The 18188-nt window shown below is 44.2% G+C and overlaps 1 protein-coding gene and 15 non-coding genes across 16 annotated transcripts; 1 reads left to right on the forward strand and 15 right to left on the reverse strand.

Moving 5' to 3' along the window:
* Nucleotides 1-204: 204 nt before the first annotated feature.
* trnap-agg (transfer RNA proline (anticodon AGG)) lies at nucleotides 205-276 on the reverse strand. Its single transcript has one exon. It is a non-coding gene; the product is annotated as a tRNA-Pro (tRNA).
* Nucleotides 277-831: 555 nt separating this feature from the next.
* Nucleotides 832-903, reverse strand: trnap-cgg (transfer RNA proline (anticodon CGG)). The gene has a single exon. It is a non-coding gene; the product is annotated as a tRNA-Pro (tRNA).
* Nucleotides 904-1485: 582 nt separating this feature from the next.
* Nucleotides 1486-1557, reverse strand: trnaq-cug (transfer RNA glutamine (anticodon CUG)). The gene has a single exon. It is a non-coding gene; the product is annotated as a tRNA-Gln (tRNA).
* A 96-nt stretch (nucleotides 1558-1653) lies between these two features.
* trnaf-gaa (transfer RNA phenylalanine (anticodon GAA)) lies at nucleotides 1654-1726 on the reverse strand. Its single transcript has one exon. It is a non-coding gene; the product is annotated as a tRNA-Phe (tRNA).
* Nucleotides 1727-1800: 74 nt separating this feature from the next.
* trnai-aau (transfer RNA isoleucine (anticodon AAU)) lies at nucleotides 1801-1874 on the reverse strand. Its single transcript has one exon. It is a non-coding gene; the product is annotated as a tRNA-Ile (tRNA).
* Nucleotides 1875-3822: 1948 nt separating this feature from the next.
* On the reverse strand, nucleotides 3823-3894 carry trnap-agg (transfer RNA proline (anticodon AGG)). Its single transcript has one exon. It is a non-coding gene; the product is annotated as a tRNA-Pro (tRNA).
* An 816-nt stretch (nucleotides 3895-4710) lies between these two features.
* On the reverse strand, nucleotides 4711-4782 carry trnaq-uug (transfer RNA glutamine (anticodon UUG)). The gene has a single exon. It is a non-coding gene; the product is annotated as a tRNA-Gln (tRNA).
* A 96-nt stretch (nucleotides 4783-4878) lies between these two features.
* On the reverse strand, nucleotides 4879-4951 carry trnaf-gaa (transfer RNA phenylalanine (anticodon GAA)). Its single transcript has one exon. It is a non-coding gene; the product is annotated as a tRNA-Phe (tRNA).
* A 74-nt stretch (nucleotides 4952-5025) lies between these two features.
* Nucleotides 5026-5099, reverse strand: trnai-aau (transfer RNA isoleucine (anticodon AAU)). The gene has a single exon. It is a non-coding gene; the product is annotated as a tRNA-Ile (tRNA).
* Nucleotides 5100-5256: 157 nt separating this feature from the next.
* On the forward strand, nucleotides 5257-5329 carry trnaa-agc (transfer RNA alanine (anticodon AGC)). The gene has a single exon. It is a non-coding gene; the product is annotated as a tRNA-Ala (tRNA).
* A 1731-nt stretch (nucleotides 5330-7060) lies between these two features.
* On the reverse strand, nucleotides 7061-7132 carry trnap-agg (transfer RNA proline (anticodon AGG)). The gene has a single exon. It is a non-coding gene; the product is annotated as a tRNA-Pro (tRNA).
* Nucleotides 7133-7687: 555 nt separating this feature from the next.
* trnap-cgg (transfer RNA proline (anticodon CGG)) lies at nucleotides 7688-7759 on the reverse strand. Its single transcript has one exon. It is a non-coding gene; the product is annotated as a tRNA-Pro (tRNA).
* A 582-nt stretch (nucleotides 7760-8341) lies between these two features.
* Nucleotides 8342-8413, reverse strand: trnaq-cug (transfer RNA glutamine (anticodon CUG)). Its single transcript has one exon. It is a non-coding gene; the product is annotated as a tRNA-Gln (tRNA).
* A 96-nt stretch (nucleotides 8414-8509) lies between these two features.
* On the reverse strand, nucleotides 8510-8582 carry trnaf-gaa (transfer RNA phenylalanine (anticodon GAA)). The gene has a single exon. It is a non-coding gene; the product is annotated as a tRNA-Phe (tRNA).
* A 74-nt stretch (nucleotides 8583-8656) lies between these two features.
* On the reverse strand, nucleotides 8657-8730 carry trnai-aau (transfer RNA isoleucine (anticodon AAU)). The gene has a single exon. It is a non-coding gene; the product is annotated as a tRNA-Ile (tRNA).
* Nucleotides 8731-9805: 1075 nt separating this feature from the next.
* Nucleotides 9806-17410, reverse strand: LOC129435306 (uncharacterized). Its single transcript, XM_073860690.1, has 10 exons — nucleotides 15981-17410; nucleotides 15806-15889; nucleotides 15635-15718; nucleotides 14163-14691; nucleotides 13739-14066; nucleotides 12851-13652; nucleotides 12401-12607; nucleotides 11918-12291; nucleotides 10737-11242; nucleotides 9806-10659 (listed from the first exon to the last, which is right to left on the reverse strand). Exons 1-10 carry the CDS (start codon nucleotides 16864-16866, stop codon nucleotides 9909-9911), a joined length of 4551 nt encoding a protein of 1516 aa, XP_073716791.1. The 5' UTR covers nucleotides 16867-17410; the 3' UTR covers nucleotides 9806-9908.
* Nucleotides 17411-18188: the final 778 nt, after the last annotated feature.

Below are 18188 nucleotides of genomic sequence, written 5' to 3' on the forward strand. Positions count from 1 at the left end.
ACATTGAAAGAAATTCTAACTGAGGTTGTCATATGTTGTGCATTAAAGATTTTAGGCGTGTAATTTGTTCTGTTGCATTTTCTTTGAAATTATTTGAAATGTGGCACCCTGTAGGCCTTTTGTCACTGTTAAGAGATATGAGGGCTACCGTTGCCGTTTGTCATGGACATTTCTGTCCTGCCTTTAAGCAACGAGTCTAAAGAAGGGCTCGTCCAGGATTTGAACCCGGGACCTCTCGCACCCTAAGCGAGAATCATACCCCTAGACCAACGAGCCAAGCTGCCGAGGCGCTCCAGCAGAACCTCCGGGATACGTATTTTCACCACTACGCAGCCGGCTTCCACAAGCCAAAGCAGTCACCTGGCTTCCTTAAGTTGAATTAGCTCAGCATGCGAGAGGTAGCGTGATCGATGCCCGCATTCTTCACGTGAGTGTGATTTGGTGCTCATTTCTTTGACGCGACTCACCGGGCCATCACAGTAGGCGTGCACTCCCTGTGGTAGCGTTTGCGGCTCACACATGCAGAAAAGGGCTTTGATAGGTCTTGCTCATGTATTTTGCCAACTTGTCCTAGCCTCTGTCTTCAGTATGGCACCTGAACATACACACAAAAGTATCCCATATGTATATTTTATTCGCAAAGCAAGACCGAGCACAAGCTTAACTTTCTGAGATCATTTAGTTGCTTCTCAAATTGGAATAAGTGTACATCAACGTTCGTACTCCGGTCGAAAATCGATAGGTTTAAACGCACTTCTATGGTTGCTCGCAGGCATCCCTATTCTGTACAGGTCACTACTGGAGTCTGGCTGCGTAAGAACACTGAAAGTCGGGCTCGTCCGGAATTTGAAACCGGGACCTCTCGCACCCGAAGCGAGAATCATACCCCTAGACCAACGAGCCGAGCGCTGCAGCTTCCACTACGTCCACCAGCTACTTCCACACTTAGCCAGCAGTTCTTCAGTTTGGCAACTGAGCACACACATGAAATGCTTCCATACGTATATTCATTCACAAGCAGCTGGAGGTTTAAATTCCAAGGGTGTTTAGTTGCAATTTAGTATGGGAAACATTTTCTTTTAACGTCCATTTGTCTTCCCGTCATTTCTGGTAAGTTTATTATTACATTTTACTTTAAGATTGTAAACATGACCTGTGTGTTTCCTTTGGCCTGTACACATGAGCCGTGTATTTGACGTGGCCTGTTCTTTGGCCTAAGCGTAGATTTTTTTTGTTCATTTTAAGGTTTAATACATGCTTAACTTGTTTTGTTGAATTGTACTTGTATTTACTGAAATTTGACACCTTGTATACTGTTGGCCCAATGTGACTGTCAAAAGAATGAAGTGCTAATGTGGCTTAAATTACCTCATATTTAGTTTACAGTGTGAGCACTCTGGTTGAAAAATGGTGGGGGGTCGTATTGGGGGGAACAAACATTGGCCCGCCTGACACGGTTTTGCTTGGAAAGCCCAAAAGTCCGACAGGTCCCACCGAGACTTGAACTCGGGTCGCTGGATTCAGAGTCCAGAGTGCTAACCATTACACCATGGAACCCTTTTGATGTTGGGAACCTGGCCCACTGGGTCACGGAGAAAAGGTCACTCTGCTTGGGCCATATAGGAAAAATAGCTCTCAGAAAGGGACTTGCAATGCCGAAACCCGGGATCGAACCAGGGACCTTTAGATCTTCAGTCTAACGCTCTCCCAACTGAGCTATTTCGGCGAATCTCCCGCTTACTGCACGGAAATTCCATCAAAATTCACAACAAGCAGCAGAAAGCGGCAGAGAACATCTCATGGCCCGTACGGGGATGGAACCCGCGACCTTGGCGTTATTAGCACCACGCTCTAACCAACTGAGCTAACCGGCCACTTGGGTGCAAGCTGTTCGGCCAAGGGTTGTGCTAGTGCTGTTGCATCAAGTGGCAAATCTGAAAACGGGCTGGTCCGGGATTTGAACATCACGCGCCCATAGCGAAAATAACACCCCTAGGCCAACGAGTCGAGTGCCGCGGTCGTGTCTGGCAAGGGGAATTAGCTCAAATGGTAGAGCGCTCGCTTAGCATGCGAGAGGTAGCGGGATCGATGCCTGCATTCTCCACGTGAGCATGACTCGGCCTGTTTGTTTACTGATCTAACAGACTGTGCCGTCTCAGTGTGCTTGCGCTCCCCATGGGAGCATCTAAGACTCGCACAAGCAGCAAAGGGCCTGTTTGGTCGAGCTCGCAAATTTTGCAGCAAAAACCCAACTTCTCCTAGTGTCGGTTTTCAGCATGGCAACTGAAATACACAGGACAGTCTCCCATATGCAAATTTTGCCACGAGGCAACAGGGAGCACAAACTTTTCCTCCGGAGAGCATTTAGTCGCCATTCAAATTGGAATGATTGGTCCACAGGTTATGTTTAGTTCTTACTGCATTTCATTTTGAGATTGTTCACATGAGCTATGTTTTTCACTTTCCTTTCATTTAATTTCTTGAAATGTGTTTTCTCATTGTGGGAGAGTGTCAAAATGAGTACTTGTCAATAGTAGTATATGCTAAATGCTTGAAATTTACAACACACCTTGGCGTAAATGTTGATGTATTTTCTTAAATTTGCGTTCCTAACCAGCGGTCACCACAGTGGGCAGTTACTCAAAAAGCCATGTCTTCGATTTGCATGATGGCAAAGTTGCACATCAACCGCTGCAGGGGACATTAGTGAAGAATTGCCAATGACACTAATGAAATGCCAAGTGGCTCTGGAATATCACTCACCATTCACTCTATCCTAGAAGACTCTTGCAAATGAAAGCATGTTGACACATCAAGTGACATCTAAGAAGCCATATAATGGTTGCATTTTCCAAGTTTTGATTTTAGATTGAGAAAAAGTTCTGATTAATCATCTGACACCAAATTGGACACCATGCATCCCTAGCTACATTTTAGTCTCATAGCTCCAGGCACCTCAGGGTACCTACTGAAGCCCAGTGGCCAGTATGGTGCACCTTTCCTGGCTAGGAGGGAGTAGTACAAATAGCGTGGTTGTTTTCCAGGGTTCTGGACACACCAAAGCAAAGGTAGCACAATCTGATAGCTAGCAGAATGTGACAGAATACCGGACTTCCAGGGTGTTCAACCTGGCGGCCTACACCAAACAATGTGCATCTTTGTTGGCTTAGACAAAGACTGGGGCCATCAAGGAACACCTCACCTAGAGGAACTGGCTGGCAGGCAGATCGCCAGACTGGGGCCATCAGGGATATATGGAGATACAAATGGTACATCAGGGAGGCCACCTAAACCCAGAGATAGGCCTTCAATGCGGATACAGAGCCTTGTGATTATTACGCTATCTCTTCGTTGTGTTGATATTTGTGCATTTGTCAGAAGCTTTCATCCAAGGCAACATGCATTCAATGTACACATTTTTGTCAGCACATGTTTTCCGGCAAGCCGCAACCTTTTGCAAAGCTGCACAAATCGAGACACAGTAACACAGTTAACTTCGGTTAAGGTCAAAAATGCATACTTTCCACTCAAGTAGACATCTGAAAATCAATTTGAAAAATAAGTGTGGACAAACAGAAATTTCAATCTTGTCTTGCCTGGCCAAAGAGAAATAAAAACACATTGAAAGAAATTCTAACTGAGGTTGTCATATGTTGTGCATGAAAGATTTTAGGCGTGTGATTTGTTCTGTTGCATTTTCTTTGAAATTATTTGAAATGTGGCACCCTGTAGGCCTTTTGTCACTGTTAAGAGATATGAGGGCTACCGTTGCCGTTTGTCATGGACATTTCTGTCCTGCCTTTAAGCAACGAGTCTAAAGAAGGGCTCGTCTGGGATTTGAACCCGGGACCTCTCGCACCCTAAGCGAGAATCATACCCCTAGACCAACGAGCCAAGCTGCCGAGGCGCTCCAGCAGAACCTCCGGGATACGTATTTTCACCACTACGCAGCCGGCTTCCACAAGCCAAAGCAGTCACCTGGCTTCCTTAAGTTGAATTAGCTCAGCATGCGAGAGGTAGCGTGATCGATGCCCGCATTCTTCACGTGAGTGTGATTTGGTGCTCATTTCTTTGACGCGACTCACCGGGCCATCACAGTAGGCGTGCACTCCCTGTGGTAGCGTTTGCCGAGCGCTGCAGCTTCCACTACGTCCAGCAGCTACTTCCACACTTAGCCAGCAGTTCTTCAGTTTGGCAACTGAGCACACACATGAAATGCTTCCATACGTATATTCATTCACAAGCAGCTGGAGGTTTAAATTCCAAGGGTGTTTAGTTGCAATTTAGTATGGGAAACATTTTCTTTTAACGTCCATTTGTCTTCCCGTCATTTCTGGTAAGTTTATTATTACATTTTACTTTAAGATTGTAAACATGACCTGTGTGTTTCCTTTGGCCTGTACACATGAGCCGTGTATTTGACGTGGCCTGTTCTTTGGCCTAAGCGTAGATTTTTTTGTTCATTTTAAGGTTTAATACATGCTTAACTTGTTTTGTTGAATTGTACTTGTATTTACTGAAATTTGACACCTTGTATACTGTTGGCCCAATGTGACTGTCAAAAGAATGAAGTGCTAATGTGGCTTAAATTACCTCATATTTAGTTTACAGTGTGAGCGCTCTGGTTGAAAAATGGCGGGGGGTCGTATTGGGGGGAACAAACATTGGCCCGCCTGACACGGTTTTGCTTGGAAAGCCCAAAAGTCCGACAGGTCCCACCGAGACTTGAACTCGGGTCGCTGGATTCAAAGTCCAGAGTGCTAACCATTACACCATGGAACCCTTTTGATGTTGGGAACCTGGCCCACTGGGTCACGGAGAAAAGGTCACTCTGCTTGGGCCATATAGGAAAAATAGCTCTCAGAAAGGGGCTTGCAATGCCGAAACCCGGGATCGAACCAGGGACCTTTAGATCTTCAGTCTAACGCTCTCCCAACTGAGCTATTTCGGCCAATCTCCCGCTTACTGCACGGAAATTCCATCAAAATTCACAACAAGCAGCAGAAAGCGGCAGAGAACATCTCATGGCCCGTACGGGGATCGAACCCGTGACCTTGGCGTTATTAGCACCACGCTCTAACCAACTGAGCTAACCGGCCACTTGGGTGCAAGCTGTTCGGCCAAGGGTTGTGCTAGTGCTGTTGCATCAAGTGGCAAATCTGAAAACGGGCTGGTCCGGGATTTGAACATCACGCGCCCATAGCGAAAATAACACCCCTAGGCCAACGAGTCGAGTGCCGCGGTCGTGTCTGGCAAGGGGAATTAGCTCAAATGGTAGAGCGCTCGCTTAGCATGCGAGAGGTAGCGGGATCGATGCCCGCATTCTCCACGTGAGCATGACTCGGCCTGTTTGTTTTACTGATCTAACAGACTGTGCCGTCTCAGTGTGCTTGCGCTCCCCATGGGAGCATCTAAGACTCGCACAAGCAGCAAAGGGCCTGTTTGGTCGAGCTCGCAAATTTTGCAGCAAAAACCCAACTTCTCCTAGTGTCGGTTTTCAGCATGGCAACTGAAATACACAGGACAGTCTCCCATATGCAAATTTTGCCACGAGGCAACAGGGAGCACAAACTTTTCCTCCGGAGAGCATTTAGTCGCCATTCAAATTGGAATGATTGGTCCACAGGTTATGTTTAGTTCTTACTGCATTTCATTTTGAGATTGTTCACATGAGCTATGTTTTTCACTTTCCTTTCATTTAATTTCTTGAAATGTGTTTTCTCATTGTGGGAGAGTGTCAAAATGAGTACTTGTCAATAGTAGTATATGCTAAATGCTTGAAATTTACAACACACCTTGGCGTAAATGTTGATGTATTTTCTTAAATTTGCGTTCCTAACCAGCGGTCACCACAGTGGGCAGTTACTCAAAAAGCCATGTCTTCGATTTGCATGATGGCAAAGTTGCACATCAACCGCTGCAGGGGACATTAGTGAAGAATTGCCAATGACACTAATGAAGAAGTGTCAGAAATGCCAAGTGGCTCTGGAATATCACTCACCATTCACTCTATCCTAGAAGACTCTTGCAAATGAAAGCATGTTGACACATCAAGTGACATCTAAGAAGCCATATAATGGTTGCATTTTCCAAGTTTTGATTTTAGATTGAGAAAAAGTTCTGATTAATCATCTGACACCAAATTGGACACCATGCATCCCTAGCTACATTTTAGTCTCATAGCTCCAGGCACCTCAGGGTACCTACTGAAGCCCAGTGGCCAGTATGGTGCACCTTTCCTGGCTAGGAGGGAGTAGTACAAATAGCGTGGTTGTTTTCCAGGGTTCTGGACACACCAAAGCAAAGGTAGCACAATCTGATAGCTAGCAGAATGTGACAGAATACCGGACTTCCAGGGTGTTCAACCTGGCGGCCTACACCAAACAATGTGCATCTTTGTTGGCTTAGACAAAGACTGGGGCCATCAAGGAACACCTCACCTAGAGGAACTGGCTGGCAGGCAGATCGCCAGACTGGGGCCATCAGGGATATATGGAGATACAAATGGTACATCAGGGAGGCCACCTAAACCCAGAGATAGGCCTTCAATGCGGATACAGAGCCTTGTGATTATTACGCTATCTCTTCGTTGTGTTGATATTTGTGCATTTGTCAGAAGCTTTCATCCAAGGCAACATGCATTCAATGTACACATTTTTGTCAGCACATGTTTTCCGGCAAGCCGCAACCTTTTGCAAAGCTGCACAAATCGAGACACAGGAACACAGTTAACTTCGGTTAAGGTCAAAAATGCATACTTTCCACTCAAGTAGACATCTGAAAATCAATTTGAAAAATACGTGTGGACAAACAGAAATTTCAATCTTGTCTTGCCTGGCCAAAGAGAAATAAAAACACATTGAAAGAAATTCTAACTGAGGTTGTCATATGTTGTGCATTAAAGATTTTAGGCGTGTAATTTGTTCTGTTGCATTTTCTTTGAAATTATTTGAAATGTGGCACCCTGTAGGCCTTTTGTCACTGTTAAGAGATATGAGGGCTACCGTTGCCGTTTGTCATGGACATTTCTGTCCTGCCTTTAAGCAACGAGTCTAAAGAAGGGCTCGTCCGGGATTTGAACCCGGGACCTCTCGCACCCTAAGCGAGAATCATACCCCTAGACCAACGAGCCAAGCTGCCGAGGCGCTCCAGCAGAACCTCCGGGATACGTATTTTCACCACTACGCAGCCGGCTTCCACAAGCCAAAGCAGTCACCTGGCTTCCTTAAGTTGAATTAGCTCAGCATGCGAGAGGTAGCGTGATCGATGCCCGCATTCTTCACGTGAGTGTGATTTGGTGCTCATTTCTTTGACGCGACTCACCGGGCCATCACAGTAGGCGTGCACTCCCTGTGGTAGCGTTTGCGGCTCACACATGCAGAAAAGGGCTTTGATAGGTCTTGCTCATGTATTTTGCCAACTTGTCCTAGCCTCTGTCTTCAGTATGGCACCTGAACATACACACAAAAGTATCCCATATGTATATTTTATTCGCAAAGCAAGACCGAGCACAAGCTTAACTTTCTGAGATCATTTAGTTGCTTCTCAAATTGGAATAAGTGTACATCAACGTTCGTACTCCGGTCGAAAATCGATAGGTTTAAACGCACTTCTATGGTTGCTCGCAGGCATCCCTATTCTGTACAGGTCACTACTGGAGTCTGGCTGCGTAAGAACACTGAAAGTCGGGCTCGTCCGGAATTTGAAACCGGGACCTCTCGCACCCGAAGCGAGAATCATACCCCTAGACCAACGAGCCGAGCGCTGCAGCTTCCACTACGTCCACCAGCTACTTCCACACTTAGCCAGCAGTTCTTCAGTTTGGCAACTGAGCACACACATGAAATGCTTCCATACGTATATTCATTCACAAGCAGCTGGAGGTTTAAATTCCAAGGGTGTTTAGTTGCAATTTAGTATGGGAAACATTTTCTTTTAACGTCCATTTGTCTTCCCGTCATTTCTGGTAAGTTTATTATTACATTTTACTTTAAGATTGTAAACATGACCTGTGTGTTTCCTTTGGCCTGTACACATGAGCCGTGTATTTGACGTGGCCTGTTCTTTGGCCTAAGCGTAGATTTTTTTTGTTCATTTTAAGGTTTAATACATGCTTAACTTGTTTTGTTGAATTGTACTTGTATTTACTGAAATTTGACACCTTGTATACTGTTGGCCCAATGTGACTGTCAAAAGAATGAAGTGCTAATGTGGCTTAAATTACCTCATATTTAGTTTACAGTGTGAGCACTCTGGTTGAAAAATGGTGGGGGGTCGTATTGGGGGGAACAAACATTGGCCCGCCTGACACGGTTTTGCTTGGAAAGCCCAAAAGTCCGACAGGTCCCACCGAGACTTGAACTCGGGTCGCTGGATTCAGAGTCCAGAGTGCTAACCATTACACCATGGAACCCTTTTGATGTTGGGAACCTGGCCCACTGGGTCACGGAGAAAAGGTCACTCTGCTTGGGCCATATAGGAAAAATAGCTCTCAGAAAGGGACTTGCAATGCCGAAACCCGGGATCGAACCAGGGACCTTTAGATCTTCAGTCTAACGCTCTCCCAACTGAGCTATTTCGGCGAATCTCCCGCTTACTGCACGGAAATTCCATCAAAATTCACAACAAGCAGCAGAAAGCGGCAGAGAACATCTCATGGCCCGTACGGGGATGGAACCCGCGACCTTGGCGTTATTAGCACCACGCTCTAACCAACTGAGCTAACCGGCCACTTGGGTGCAAGCTGTTCGCCCAAGGGTTGTGCTAGTGCTGTTGCATCAAGTGGCAAATCTGAAAACGGGCTGGTCCGGGATTTGAACATCACGCGCCCATAGCGAAAATAACACCCCTAGGCCAACGAGTCGAGTGCCGCGGTCGTGTCTGGCAAGGGGAATTAGCTCAAATGGTAGAGCGCTCGCTGCGCAAAGGAAGGGGCCCAATCTTTGCGCCCCCGCACGCAAGCAAAACAGACGCAAAATGCGGTTACACGGCACCAGATTTCGCCTGTAACAATATTCGGGATATTTTCCTGTGCTTTATGTCATGTTACAGTAGTTTTAGTTATATGTGAAACAAGTCACCCTCCGCGGGCTGGACTCGAACCCATGGTCTGCGTGACGAACTATCCAACAAATTCTTACAAAAAATGTACTGTAGTAAAACCATGGTTACCACAAATTAAACATGGTTTTGCTAATAGTAAACAATACACCAAAAAGCATGGTTACTACGCTTTTACCACAAAAAAAACATGGTTAATTTAACTACGCTACTATTTAGTTATCTATATGGCATATCATTATATTGATTTATATTTATTACTTTGTGTATATTATTTTTTTTAAAAGAACATTACCTGCTTTTATAAAAAGGAATAAAAACCATACTACACTTTTACCACAAAAAATATGGTTGATTTAACTATGCCTCTATTATCTATGATCATTATATTGGTTGATATTAATAATTTTGTGTATATTATTATTTAAAAGAATATTAGTTGTTTATGTTTATATAAAAATTAATAAAAAGCATGGTTACTACACTTTTACCACAAAAAACATGGTTCATTTAACTGTGCCTCTATTAGTTATCTACTATGACATATCATTATATTGATTGATATTCATTATTTTGTGTTTTTTCTTTTTTTATAGAATATTACGTGTTTATAAGGTAATGTAAGTAAGGTCAATTTGTATGTTTTTTATGTTTATATAAAAATGTTTCTTTAAAGATGTGTTTTTGTGTGGGATATGATTTGATTGATATGATTTATCAGATTTATTTATCAGATCACAGACACTTCAGATGTAAAATGTTTTATTAAAATAAATACACACAAATATTGAAATGATCACAGCACACACACGCACACATATGTACAATATATACAGGAAAGATGTTATTTATTGAGGTGGTGGAGTTTGACATGTTTCTTGCTGGCGCTGCTCTGCCAACCATTCCTCTAAAGATTTGCCATTTGAGGCACGCAAGCAAAATGTGGCATTACCATATCGGCTATGGCCAAACTCTTTCGTTTTGGGCTGCCCACATTTGCTGCACGTGTTAAAAGTAACCCCTCGCACATACTTCCTCTTCTGGACACCACTTTCATTCTCCATAGCCCGTCGGCGCCTGTTCCTTTGCGTGTAACGGGACACAGGTGCAGCAGACGCCGGAGCAGGCGGAGCTGGGACTGCACTGGATGTCGAAGCACCAGAAGGTGGAATCACCACTGACACAGTCATGTCTGGATTAAAGACTACCGTGCCAAACGACAACCCCGGTGCTAAAATGTGCTTCACAACTCCTGATGCTGTGGGGGCGGGTGCGATGGGTGCTAAAATGTGCTGCATAACTCCTGATGCTGTGGGGGCAGGTGCGATGGGCTGCACAACTCCTGATGCTGTGGGGGCGGATGCAATGGGAAACTCCCTGGTGGCAGCAGCTGGCTTTCGACCTGGTCGCAGAAGAGGAGCCTGTCCTTCACGATTTGGTGGAAGGAAAAATTGATGTTTTGGGCCTGATGTCGATGGCACTTCATTCAATTTTTCCCTCGGTGGAGGCAGGTGCGTATCAGCCACAGCAATTGGGTTAGATGGAGTCAGACCCTGACCGAGGACGCCCATTTCCTGTCTATTCTTCCACTTACGAAACCTGAAAAAATTAATTTTTATTATATATATGTATGTCAGTATTCAGTTAATTTGAAGCGAATGATGTGCCATGCTTACCACTGAGTGAGTGTCCTATGGTTTATCTCAAACAGCTGGATCGTTGTTTCATCCATCAGAGTGGGATTGTTAAGCACCAACTCTCGGATGTGGTGGTAATCTGAAAGAACTTTAGACCACCTGGGGGTGCAAACTCCATCTTTCTTGGTTGGCGACTTGTGTAAAGCACACAACTTCATACAAATGGTATTAACCAAGCGGTTGGCGTCGGGCCACTGCGCTGGACCCCCAGGATGTCCAATCAGACACCGTTTCACACTCTCCACACCTGGTGTGACTCCAGACCGCTTCGGTGCCTTATAGCGCCCCTGTGTCAGCTGAGGCTGATGTCGAGGCTGATAGTTGATCCGCTGCTTATCGAAATCTAGGAGAGCTGTCCACAGCTGGATGGCCTCTGTCACCTGCTGGTCAGTAAGGTAAGGAGCCTCACGAAGACCCACCAGGTAACCAGCCAAATCCTGGACCTTGTCCCACCCAGCGATGCCATCGGGTCCAATGACTGCTCCCTAGTAAATGCAGATTTATGTTAATTTATGTGGAGTAAAACGAGATTAAAATGAGTTTTTTTTTTCAATTGCTAACAAGCATTGTTTAAGTTCAATACTAAGGGGGCATTTAAAAACTGTACACAGTCGAAACCTGTCACAGCAGGAACAAGTAACTAACCCAACAGGGTTGGACTTCTCATTAATGTCACTGTGCTGTAATGAGGTTAATATGATCCATCAGTTCAATGCATTCAATATCCACATCTTCCAAAATTCTTCTGTCATTTATGCTTTACCACTTGCAAAACACAATGTATTATGTATACTATCTACATTTCTCAAATGCTAACACACTGCTTTTGAAATTGTTATAAACATTTTCGAAAGAATAATGGCAAATTGAATCCATTTCTTCAGTAATTGTTTTAAAATATAGAAAATTGTAGCAGAAAATAAAATAGTAATCATTCTAAGCTAATTGCAGTTTTACTTGAAAGCCAACCCAGGTGTTCTGCTCTAGTCTCATTACCATGATTTACAGTATTAGAAGGGGATATCTTGGAACTTATTTAGCAATTTTGCAATATGGATAAAAGAAGACAGGTTGGTAAGGAAAGTAGATTGGTTCAGAGAGGGAGAGTATGTGGAGGAATGCTTGTTAGCAATTGAAAAAAAGACCTTAGAGTGTCTTACCTGAGCCTCGTCGGAAATACTGCTTCCAGTGTCAGATGACTGTGACAGTACTGAAGGGGCAGGGGCAAGATGCTGTTGTTCTCCACCAGGAGATGATGATGTGGACGGCTCAGCCAGTGACACATCAGCCATCGATGCTGGGGACTGATGCAGAGGCAAAGATGAGGGGCTGTTTTCAAGATCACGGCAAGGGTCATCCTCATACAGCACTGGAACTGTGATGTCCTCCATGATCTCTTCCTCAAACCCCTCATCTTGCAGGTCCTGATCATCAACTTCCTCCACCAGCCTGTCTTCCTCCTCTGGGTTCTGGAGCACTGGAGTAAGTGTTTTGCCAGTCTGGCTGTAAAGGTACTCCATTCCTAGCAATTCACCTACAAGGATAAAAAAGTGTTGTTAATCATTTGTCTAGTTTAGTACATTAAAAGCTAAATAGATAACTTAGTAGAATATTACAAAAGAACAAATTATTGAATTTCTTGCCTGTATATGCTCCAGGAGGGCGATAGCGCTCATCCCAGGGCTTTCCGAAGACAGTTCGGGAAAGCTTGTCCACAGCCTCTTTCATGGCACTGCCATATGTCCGGATGGAGGACGCTCCTTTTATGGCATCTTCCATCCTGTCATCATTCCAGCGCATCAAGCCCTCAAGAAGATAGGCCTGAAAATGTGAATCACTGGCACTGGTTCCTAAAAGTCAGATAAACAAAAATGGTTATATGTGTCACACATGTACAAGATATGTGCTGCACATGAGGTGCTATGTAATTACATAAACAATTATTGGTATTATAACCAGAGTTACTAGTGACTGGCAAGACAGCTTTGTCAATGCTTATGACATCAGAAAAGAACTGTGATATTACTGTAGAGTGTGACATTTATTGATGTGACATTACTTTAAAAAAATTTTCATCCATATGTATGTAATACCTGGAATAAAACGGTTTAGGTGGAGGTGGAATGACTCCAAAGAGGTAGAGCCACGGGCACATCTGTAGCAGCACAGCTCCACACTGCCTTTCTTCAGTGTCCCTGTCTTCATGTAGAGGGGAAAGTTCTCTGGGTCTTGGATACACTGTACGTGCTTCCGCTGTTCTTTCCATATCTGCTGGATCCGTTCATGGTCCAGCAGAGGAACTCCCAGAGTGTCTTTACCACTCGCACTGTCAAACAGATCAACCAGAGATCCAATTAATCTGGTGGTCTCCTCCACACCCCTGGTCCTCCTCCGGCAGTGCAGTGCCAACTCTCTCCGGGTAATGCGGGAACTCAGCGCCTTTCCTGAGATGTGGCCGGCCTTCTTTGCTGCCAGCTCACCCTCCTTTGCACGGTGAAGAGCAGCCACATCATCTGAATCCCACTGAAAGATGCACATGGACAGACGTGCCATGAAGGTCCCGTAGAGCGGATGAGCCTCTGTCGTGACACCTGCAGCAAATCGCCGCATGAAATGCCAGATGTCAAGGCGCACTTCAAGCTCATCCCACTCCGAAAACATGACCTTCACCTGAGACTTGCCATGAAGACTGCAGCAATCTCTGTCCACGTACATCACTTTCGGGGCTGCCTCTCCTGCCTCCCGGTAGCGTTTCATTAGGCCAGCTGCCATAGGGTGCAGTCCATGTCCCTCTGCGGCTGTCAGCACAGAGACAAGGACTTGGCCGTGTTCGTTTCCTACATTTGTGCACCAGGCAGCTGTTCCTGCAGCAGCACCGGCAAGTTTCTTTGTGACCTATTGCAAAAAATAAAATAATTAATTGTTTATTATGTATACACACTTTTCCATATGGCAAATTTCTGGAAACAGGGATGTGTTACCTTCTTTGTGGAGTCCATCTTTAGAACACAGCCCAAGACAGATGTAATTTTGGCTTTGACCTCGTGCAGTCGGCCCAGAACATCCCTGGCGTACACGGCTAACAGCCACTTAGGTTTAGGTAGGGCAGGTAAAGAGGGAGGCTCGGCAAACACAGGTGGCTGCACAAGGAAGGACCTTGTAAATGGTTCACAGGCAGTCAGGTACTGAAGGACACGCTGTGTCCATGCCTCACTGTGTTGTTCCATGAGCTTCTTGTACAGCTGTGTCACGCTGTTGCCCTGTGTCCTCTCCCTCATCATCCTCAGCACCCGGTTGTCACATGAGTATCTAAAAAACAACAGTATAATCATGCAAATGCTTTATTTGGTAAAAAGAATCACAAATTAAAGTGCCTAATAATGAATGATTGCCATTATGAATTACCTGTATGTCAGCAAAGCTGGAAACTGACTGCGGTGGCCCATATCCAGTTGCCCCAAAATGTCCTCGGACCAGGCGGGATATTTCTTTTTGCAGCGTTTGCACTCCAGATACTCAGTGGCAAGATCATACCAACCGTCGATGTCCAAGACTTTGCGCACGGTACGGTAAAGTCCTGCGGCTGTTAGTTTGTGCTTATCACAGTCTGGTCGAACACAGACAAGAGGAAATCGCCACATCTTGAGCGGCATCCATAAGAAAAGGGGCCGACAGAAGAAGAGGTCAGGTGAGGCGGGCGGCTGAGTGTGAATTAAAGGGACCTGAGGAGGATACCACCAAAGCTTCAGTTGGGACACTAGTTCTGGCTTGCCGGTTCGCGGGTTGGCCTTAAATAGTGTGTTCCGTATCCACTCATGCTGGAAAGGTGGAAGATGATCTTTCCAGTGAACTGGAAGCTCAGCTGGTGGTGGATGATGTGGAAGACCTGGTGCTTTTGCTGTTTCCGCTGATGGAGACGGACCAGAACAGGTCTCTGAGTGAATTAAAACAAAAACAATATAAGGATGAATGTTGCATTTCATAGTAAAATACCACAAAGCAGCCCACAAACAGTCTGCGAAGCAGAATTTTGGACAAGTATTAATAATTATTAGGATTAGATTTAGGAATAACAGTGAGGAAAATGGTACTAGTGTTAAGAAGCAAAGAACCCAGTGTACACTTTATTAATGTAAGATCCCAGCAAGCAATTTTGACTAAAATAAGGCAGAATTTGGGCTGCTCATGAAAGTCTAACAGATGTCTAACCATAGCACACAAATAGATGATACAAGAAATATAAAAGAAATGAAAGCAAACACCTTGAACACCTGTTGACTTTGCTTACATAATGGAATATCATACATCTCAAAGTTATTTAGGCAAGAACAGCATAAAAATGTATTCAAGGTTATTTTAGGGTAGAAGTGGATTAATCATAGCTGGACTACATTGGGTTTCGGTTTTTGCTTGCTGGGATAAAATGTTGATGTGTAAATTAGATAGAATGGAGCAAGGATATGAGGCGTGGAGAATTCAGTATAAATGAATGATGCCCACAGACATGAAGCATGCACACAGACACATTAAGGAAAAGATGTTCCTCTAATAATTACAACAATGATCCCAACCATCCTGTCTGCTAAGGTGGAGCTAAAGAGTGAGTGAGAAGTGCAAGCGGTGTGAAGAAGTTATGCAGTGATTGTTTAACAACGGGTACGTTCGGAAACCCAAATACACTGACACCTTTAAACATCCTTACGGTTTCGAAGAAATGCGCTCAAAGCATACATCCAGCTTGAGGCAAGATCTGACATAATTCTGTATTGTAAACAAAAAATTGTTAAAAATGTTGATTATTTAAAAAAAAAATGTTCTGCTTTTGCGTTTTCACAAAAACATTCTTATAATATTTGCATGTGTGTCATATGCCACACCTGTATTTAGCTGTGCTTCACATTGTGATGCAGCAAATACCAGTTCCTCATCATCATCATCTTCAGCAGGGGAAACGGAAGTGCCTGGAGCACAAATAATAATAAAAATGTTATTATGTTATGTTGTTCACCGTAAACTTATGAGACAAATGTAGGTAAGATGGTGCTTACCAGTAGTGAAAAGCTGCCTTCGGGTCAAATGTGTGACTGGGGGTTCTGCTGCTGGAGGAGGTAAAGTGGACTGCAGCAATGGATCTGGAAACAAAAAACAAATTTGCCATAATGATAAATAAATACATGTAAAACTGCTGTAAGGAAAATTCAATATTCACACAGTCCTACTCACAGTGTTTCACTGGTGACATGAGTTTTCTCGCCAGGTGTGAAGGAGACAAATGTTTGCCACGCGTCAACAGTGCTTTCACAGTGGCGCTCTGGTGTACACCAGTTTTGATGGCTGCGGGTGGAGGTACAGAAGAACTGGGGGTTGCAGGTGGAGGTGCAGAGGCACTGGAGGTTGCACGTGGATGTACAGAGGAACTGGAGGTTGCAGGTGGAGGTGCAGAGGCACTGGAGGATGCAACTTGAGGTGCAGGCTGGCATACACGGGTGCCCACAGCAGAAGCCTGTCTTTTCAAGACATACGTCTTGAAAATGGCCATGTTGGTGTTGGGGTTGGGATTTGCCTTTATCAGGTACCTGATGAGGGCTTGGGCCTGCTTGCTCTGGTCCTCATAAACATCCTTCATGGACCGGCCCTGGAAGTCACCAAACTCCACCATCAAGCAGCCTTGGTCTCCAGTTGCATGGGCTTCTGCTTGCATTTCCTGCTTTCTCTTATACTTCTCCACTTCTTCTGCCATCTCTCTTATAAGAGAAGTATACTGCAGGTACAGCTGTTTGTTTTCTGACAGCGGGTTTGGATGGGCTTTCTCACTGGAACTGCTAAGCACCAAATACACTGCATACCCCAGAGAGTTTTCCAGGAGCCATCTAAATCGCTGGCCCTGGTACTTCCCAAACTGAAGTTTGCAGTGAGCGAGAACTAAAAACTGGTCACTGGGGTCTCCACCATTTGTGCTGACAAAAGCTCTAGCCTCTGCCAGCACCTCCTCTTTACTTTTGGCCCTTCCGGACTCAAGCTTTTCTAGGCGCTTTGCCTCTGCTGATGGTGCCATGAGGAGTCGGCTTGATGTTGCCGATTGCCGTTGAAAAACAGGATACGCATACATTTTCTGAAATGAAAATTAGGAAGAGACTATTACCTCTAGCAATCTGACGTTAAGTGTGTAATGGTAATTTAATAAGCTACATGTAAACCATATTACTGTGGTAATAAATATGGCTATGACCATAAACTGGCTTGCTGATGAGTTTTCTAAAGGGGAAGGAATCTCGGATACCGTATATAAAATATGTCAATATAAGTGAAATATTAAGTCTGAAATTTACTTCTATTTCCAAAGCTGTAAACATCACCATTCTAGGGGCCTAGAAGAATCTAAAAAACAAGCCTTGTGCATGATAGAGAATAATACTAAGTAATTTAAAGTTGGTTTGATACCTTTAGGCCAAACAGTATTGTAGTTTATGTGTTTATGCATATCTGACGTACGTTACTGCAGTAAAGTTGATTTTATATTTGATATTCATTTAAATAATAATAATTCGTTTGACTCTAGCATTTGCTGTTTTTATTTAATCAATTAAATAATTTATCAATACGACCCAATGGCAGAAGGATGACAATTTTTTCCTAATAATATCCTTTCATAGCTCATAAAAGACATATTACCCCAAAAGGGTCCTTGCGCTATGAAATGGATATTTTAGGAACGTTTATCTTTCATCCTCCTGTCATGAGGATATTGTTACATATCATTTATAAAACCACAGTTATCTCTTATTGTTTTGGACTGAAAACCGAGAGTTAAACTTTAATGAGTATGAAGCCGAATGTCTAATGAATGTCATGACATTTGCAAACGTTAAACTAACGTGAACTTAACCACCGTGTTAAACTGCACAGAAGAAAACATGTCCAATACATGCTAGACAGCTATATAGGCAAGTTTAATTTTCCAAACATATACACATTATATTAACAAATAATGACCGAAATTTAATAACGAAGTAAACAAGACTTACCTATCGCTAACTCAAAGATGATAATAATAGCTGCCGGTGATTGGTTAAAAAGTTTACCTCAGGAGAGAAACGCGATTGGTCAAAAGTGAGCCACAGGAGAGGAACGCGCGATTGGTCCAAAGTAAGCCATGGGAGTGAAACGCGATTGGTCAAAAGTAAGCCACAGAAGAGAAACGTGATTCGTCAAAAGTAAGCCACAGGGAGAAACGTGATTGGTCAAAAGTAAGCCACAGGAAGAAACGTGATTGGTCAAAAGTAAGCCACAGGAAGAAACGTGATTGGCTTATGCGGGCTTACTTTGGCTCACTCGGTGGGAAGCAGTAGGCGCAAGCGAGAGGTAGCGGGATCGATGCCCGCATTCTCCACGTGAGCATGACTCGGCCTGTTTGTTTTACTGATCTAACAG

This window comes from Misgurnus anguillicaudatus, chromosome 22 (genome assembly GCF_027580225.2).
Source record: "Misgurnus anguillicaudatus chromosome 22, ASM2758022v2, whole genome shotgun sequence".
NCBI classification, from domain to species: domain Eukaryota; kingdom Metazoa; phylum Chordata; class Actinopteri; order Cypriniformes; family Cobitidae; genus Misgurnus; species Misgurnus anguillicaudatus.

Bases quoted from the DNA above. Each gene is read 5' to 3' on its own strand.
- LOC129435306 (XM_073860690.1), bottom strand. From the start codon at position 16,866: ATGTATGCGTATCCTGTTTTTCAACGGCAATCGGCAACATCAAGCCGA. The intron at 13,653-13,738 runs GTAACACATCCC...TTTTTGCAATAG, and splicing joins AGATGGACTCCACAAAGAAG to GTCACAAAGAAACTTGCCGG. The intron at 10,660-10,736 runs GTAAGCATGGCA...TAATTTTTTCAG, and splicing joins CATAGGACACTCACTCAGTG to GTTTCGTAAGTGGAAGAATA.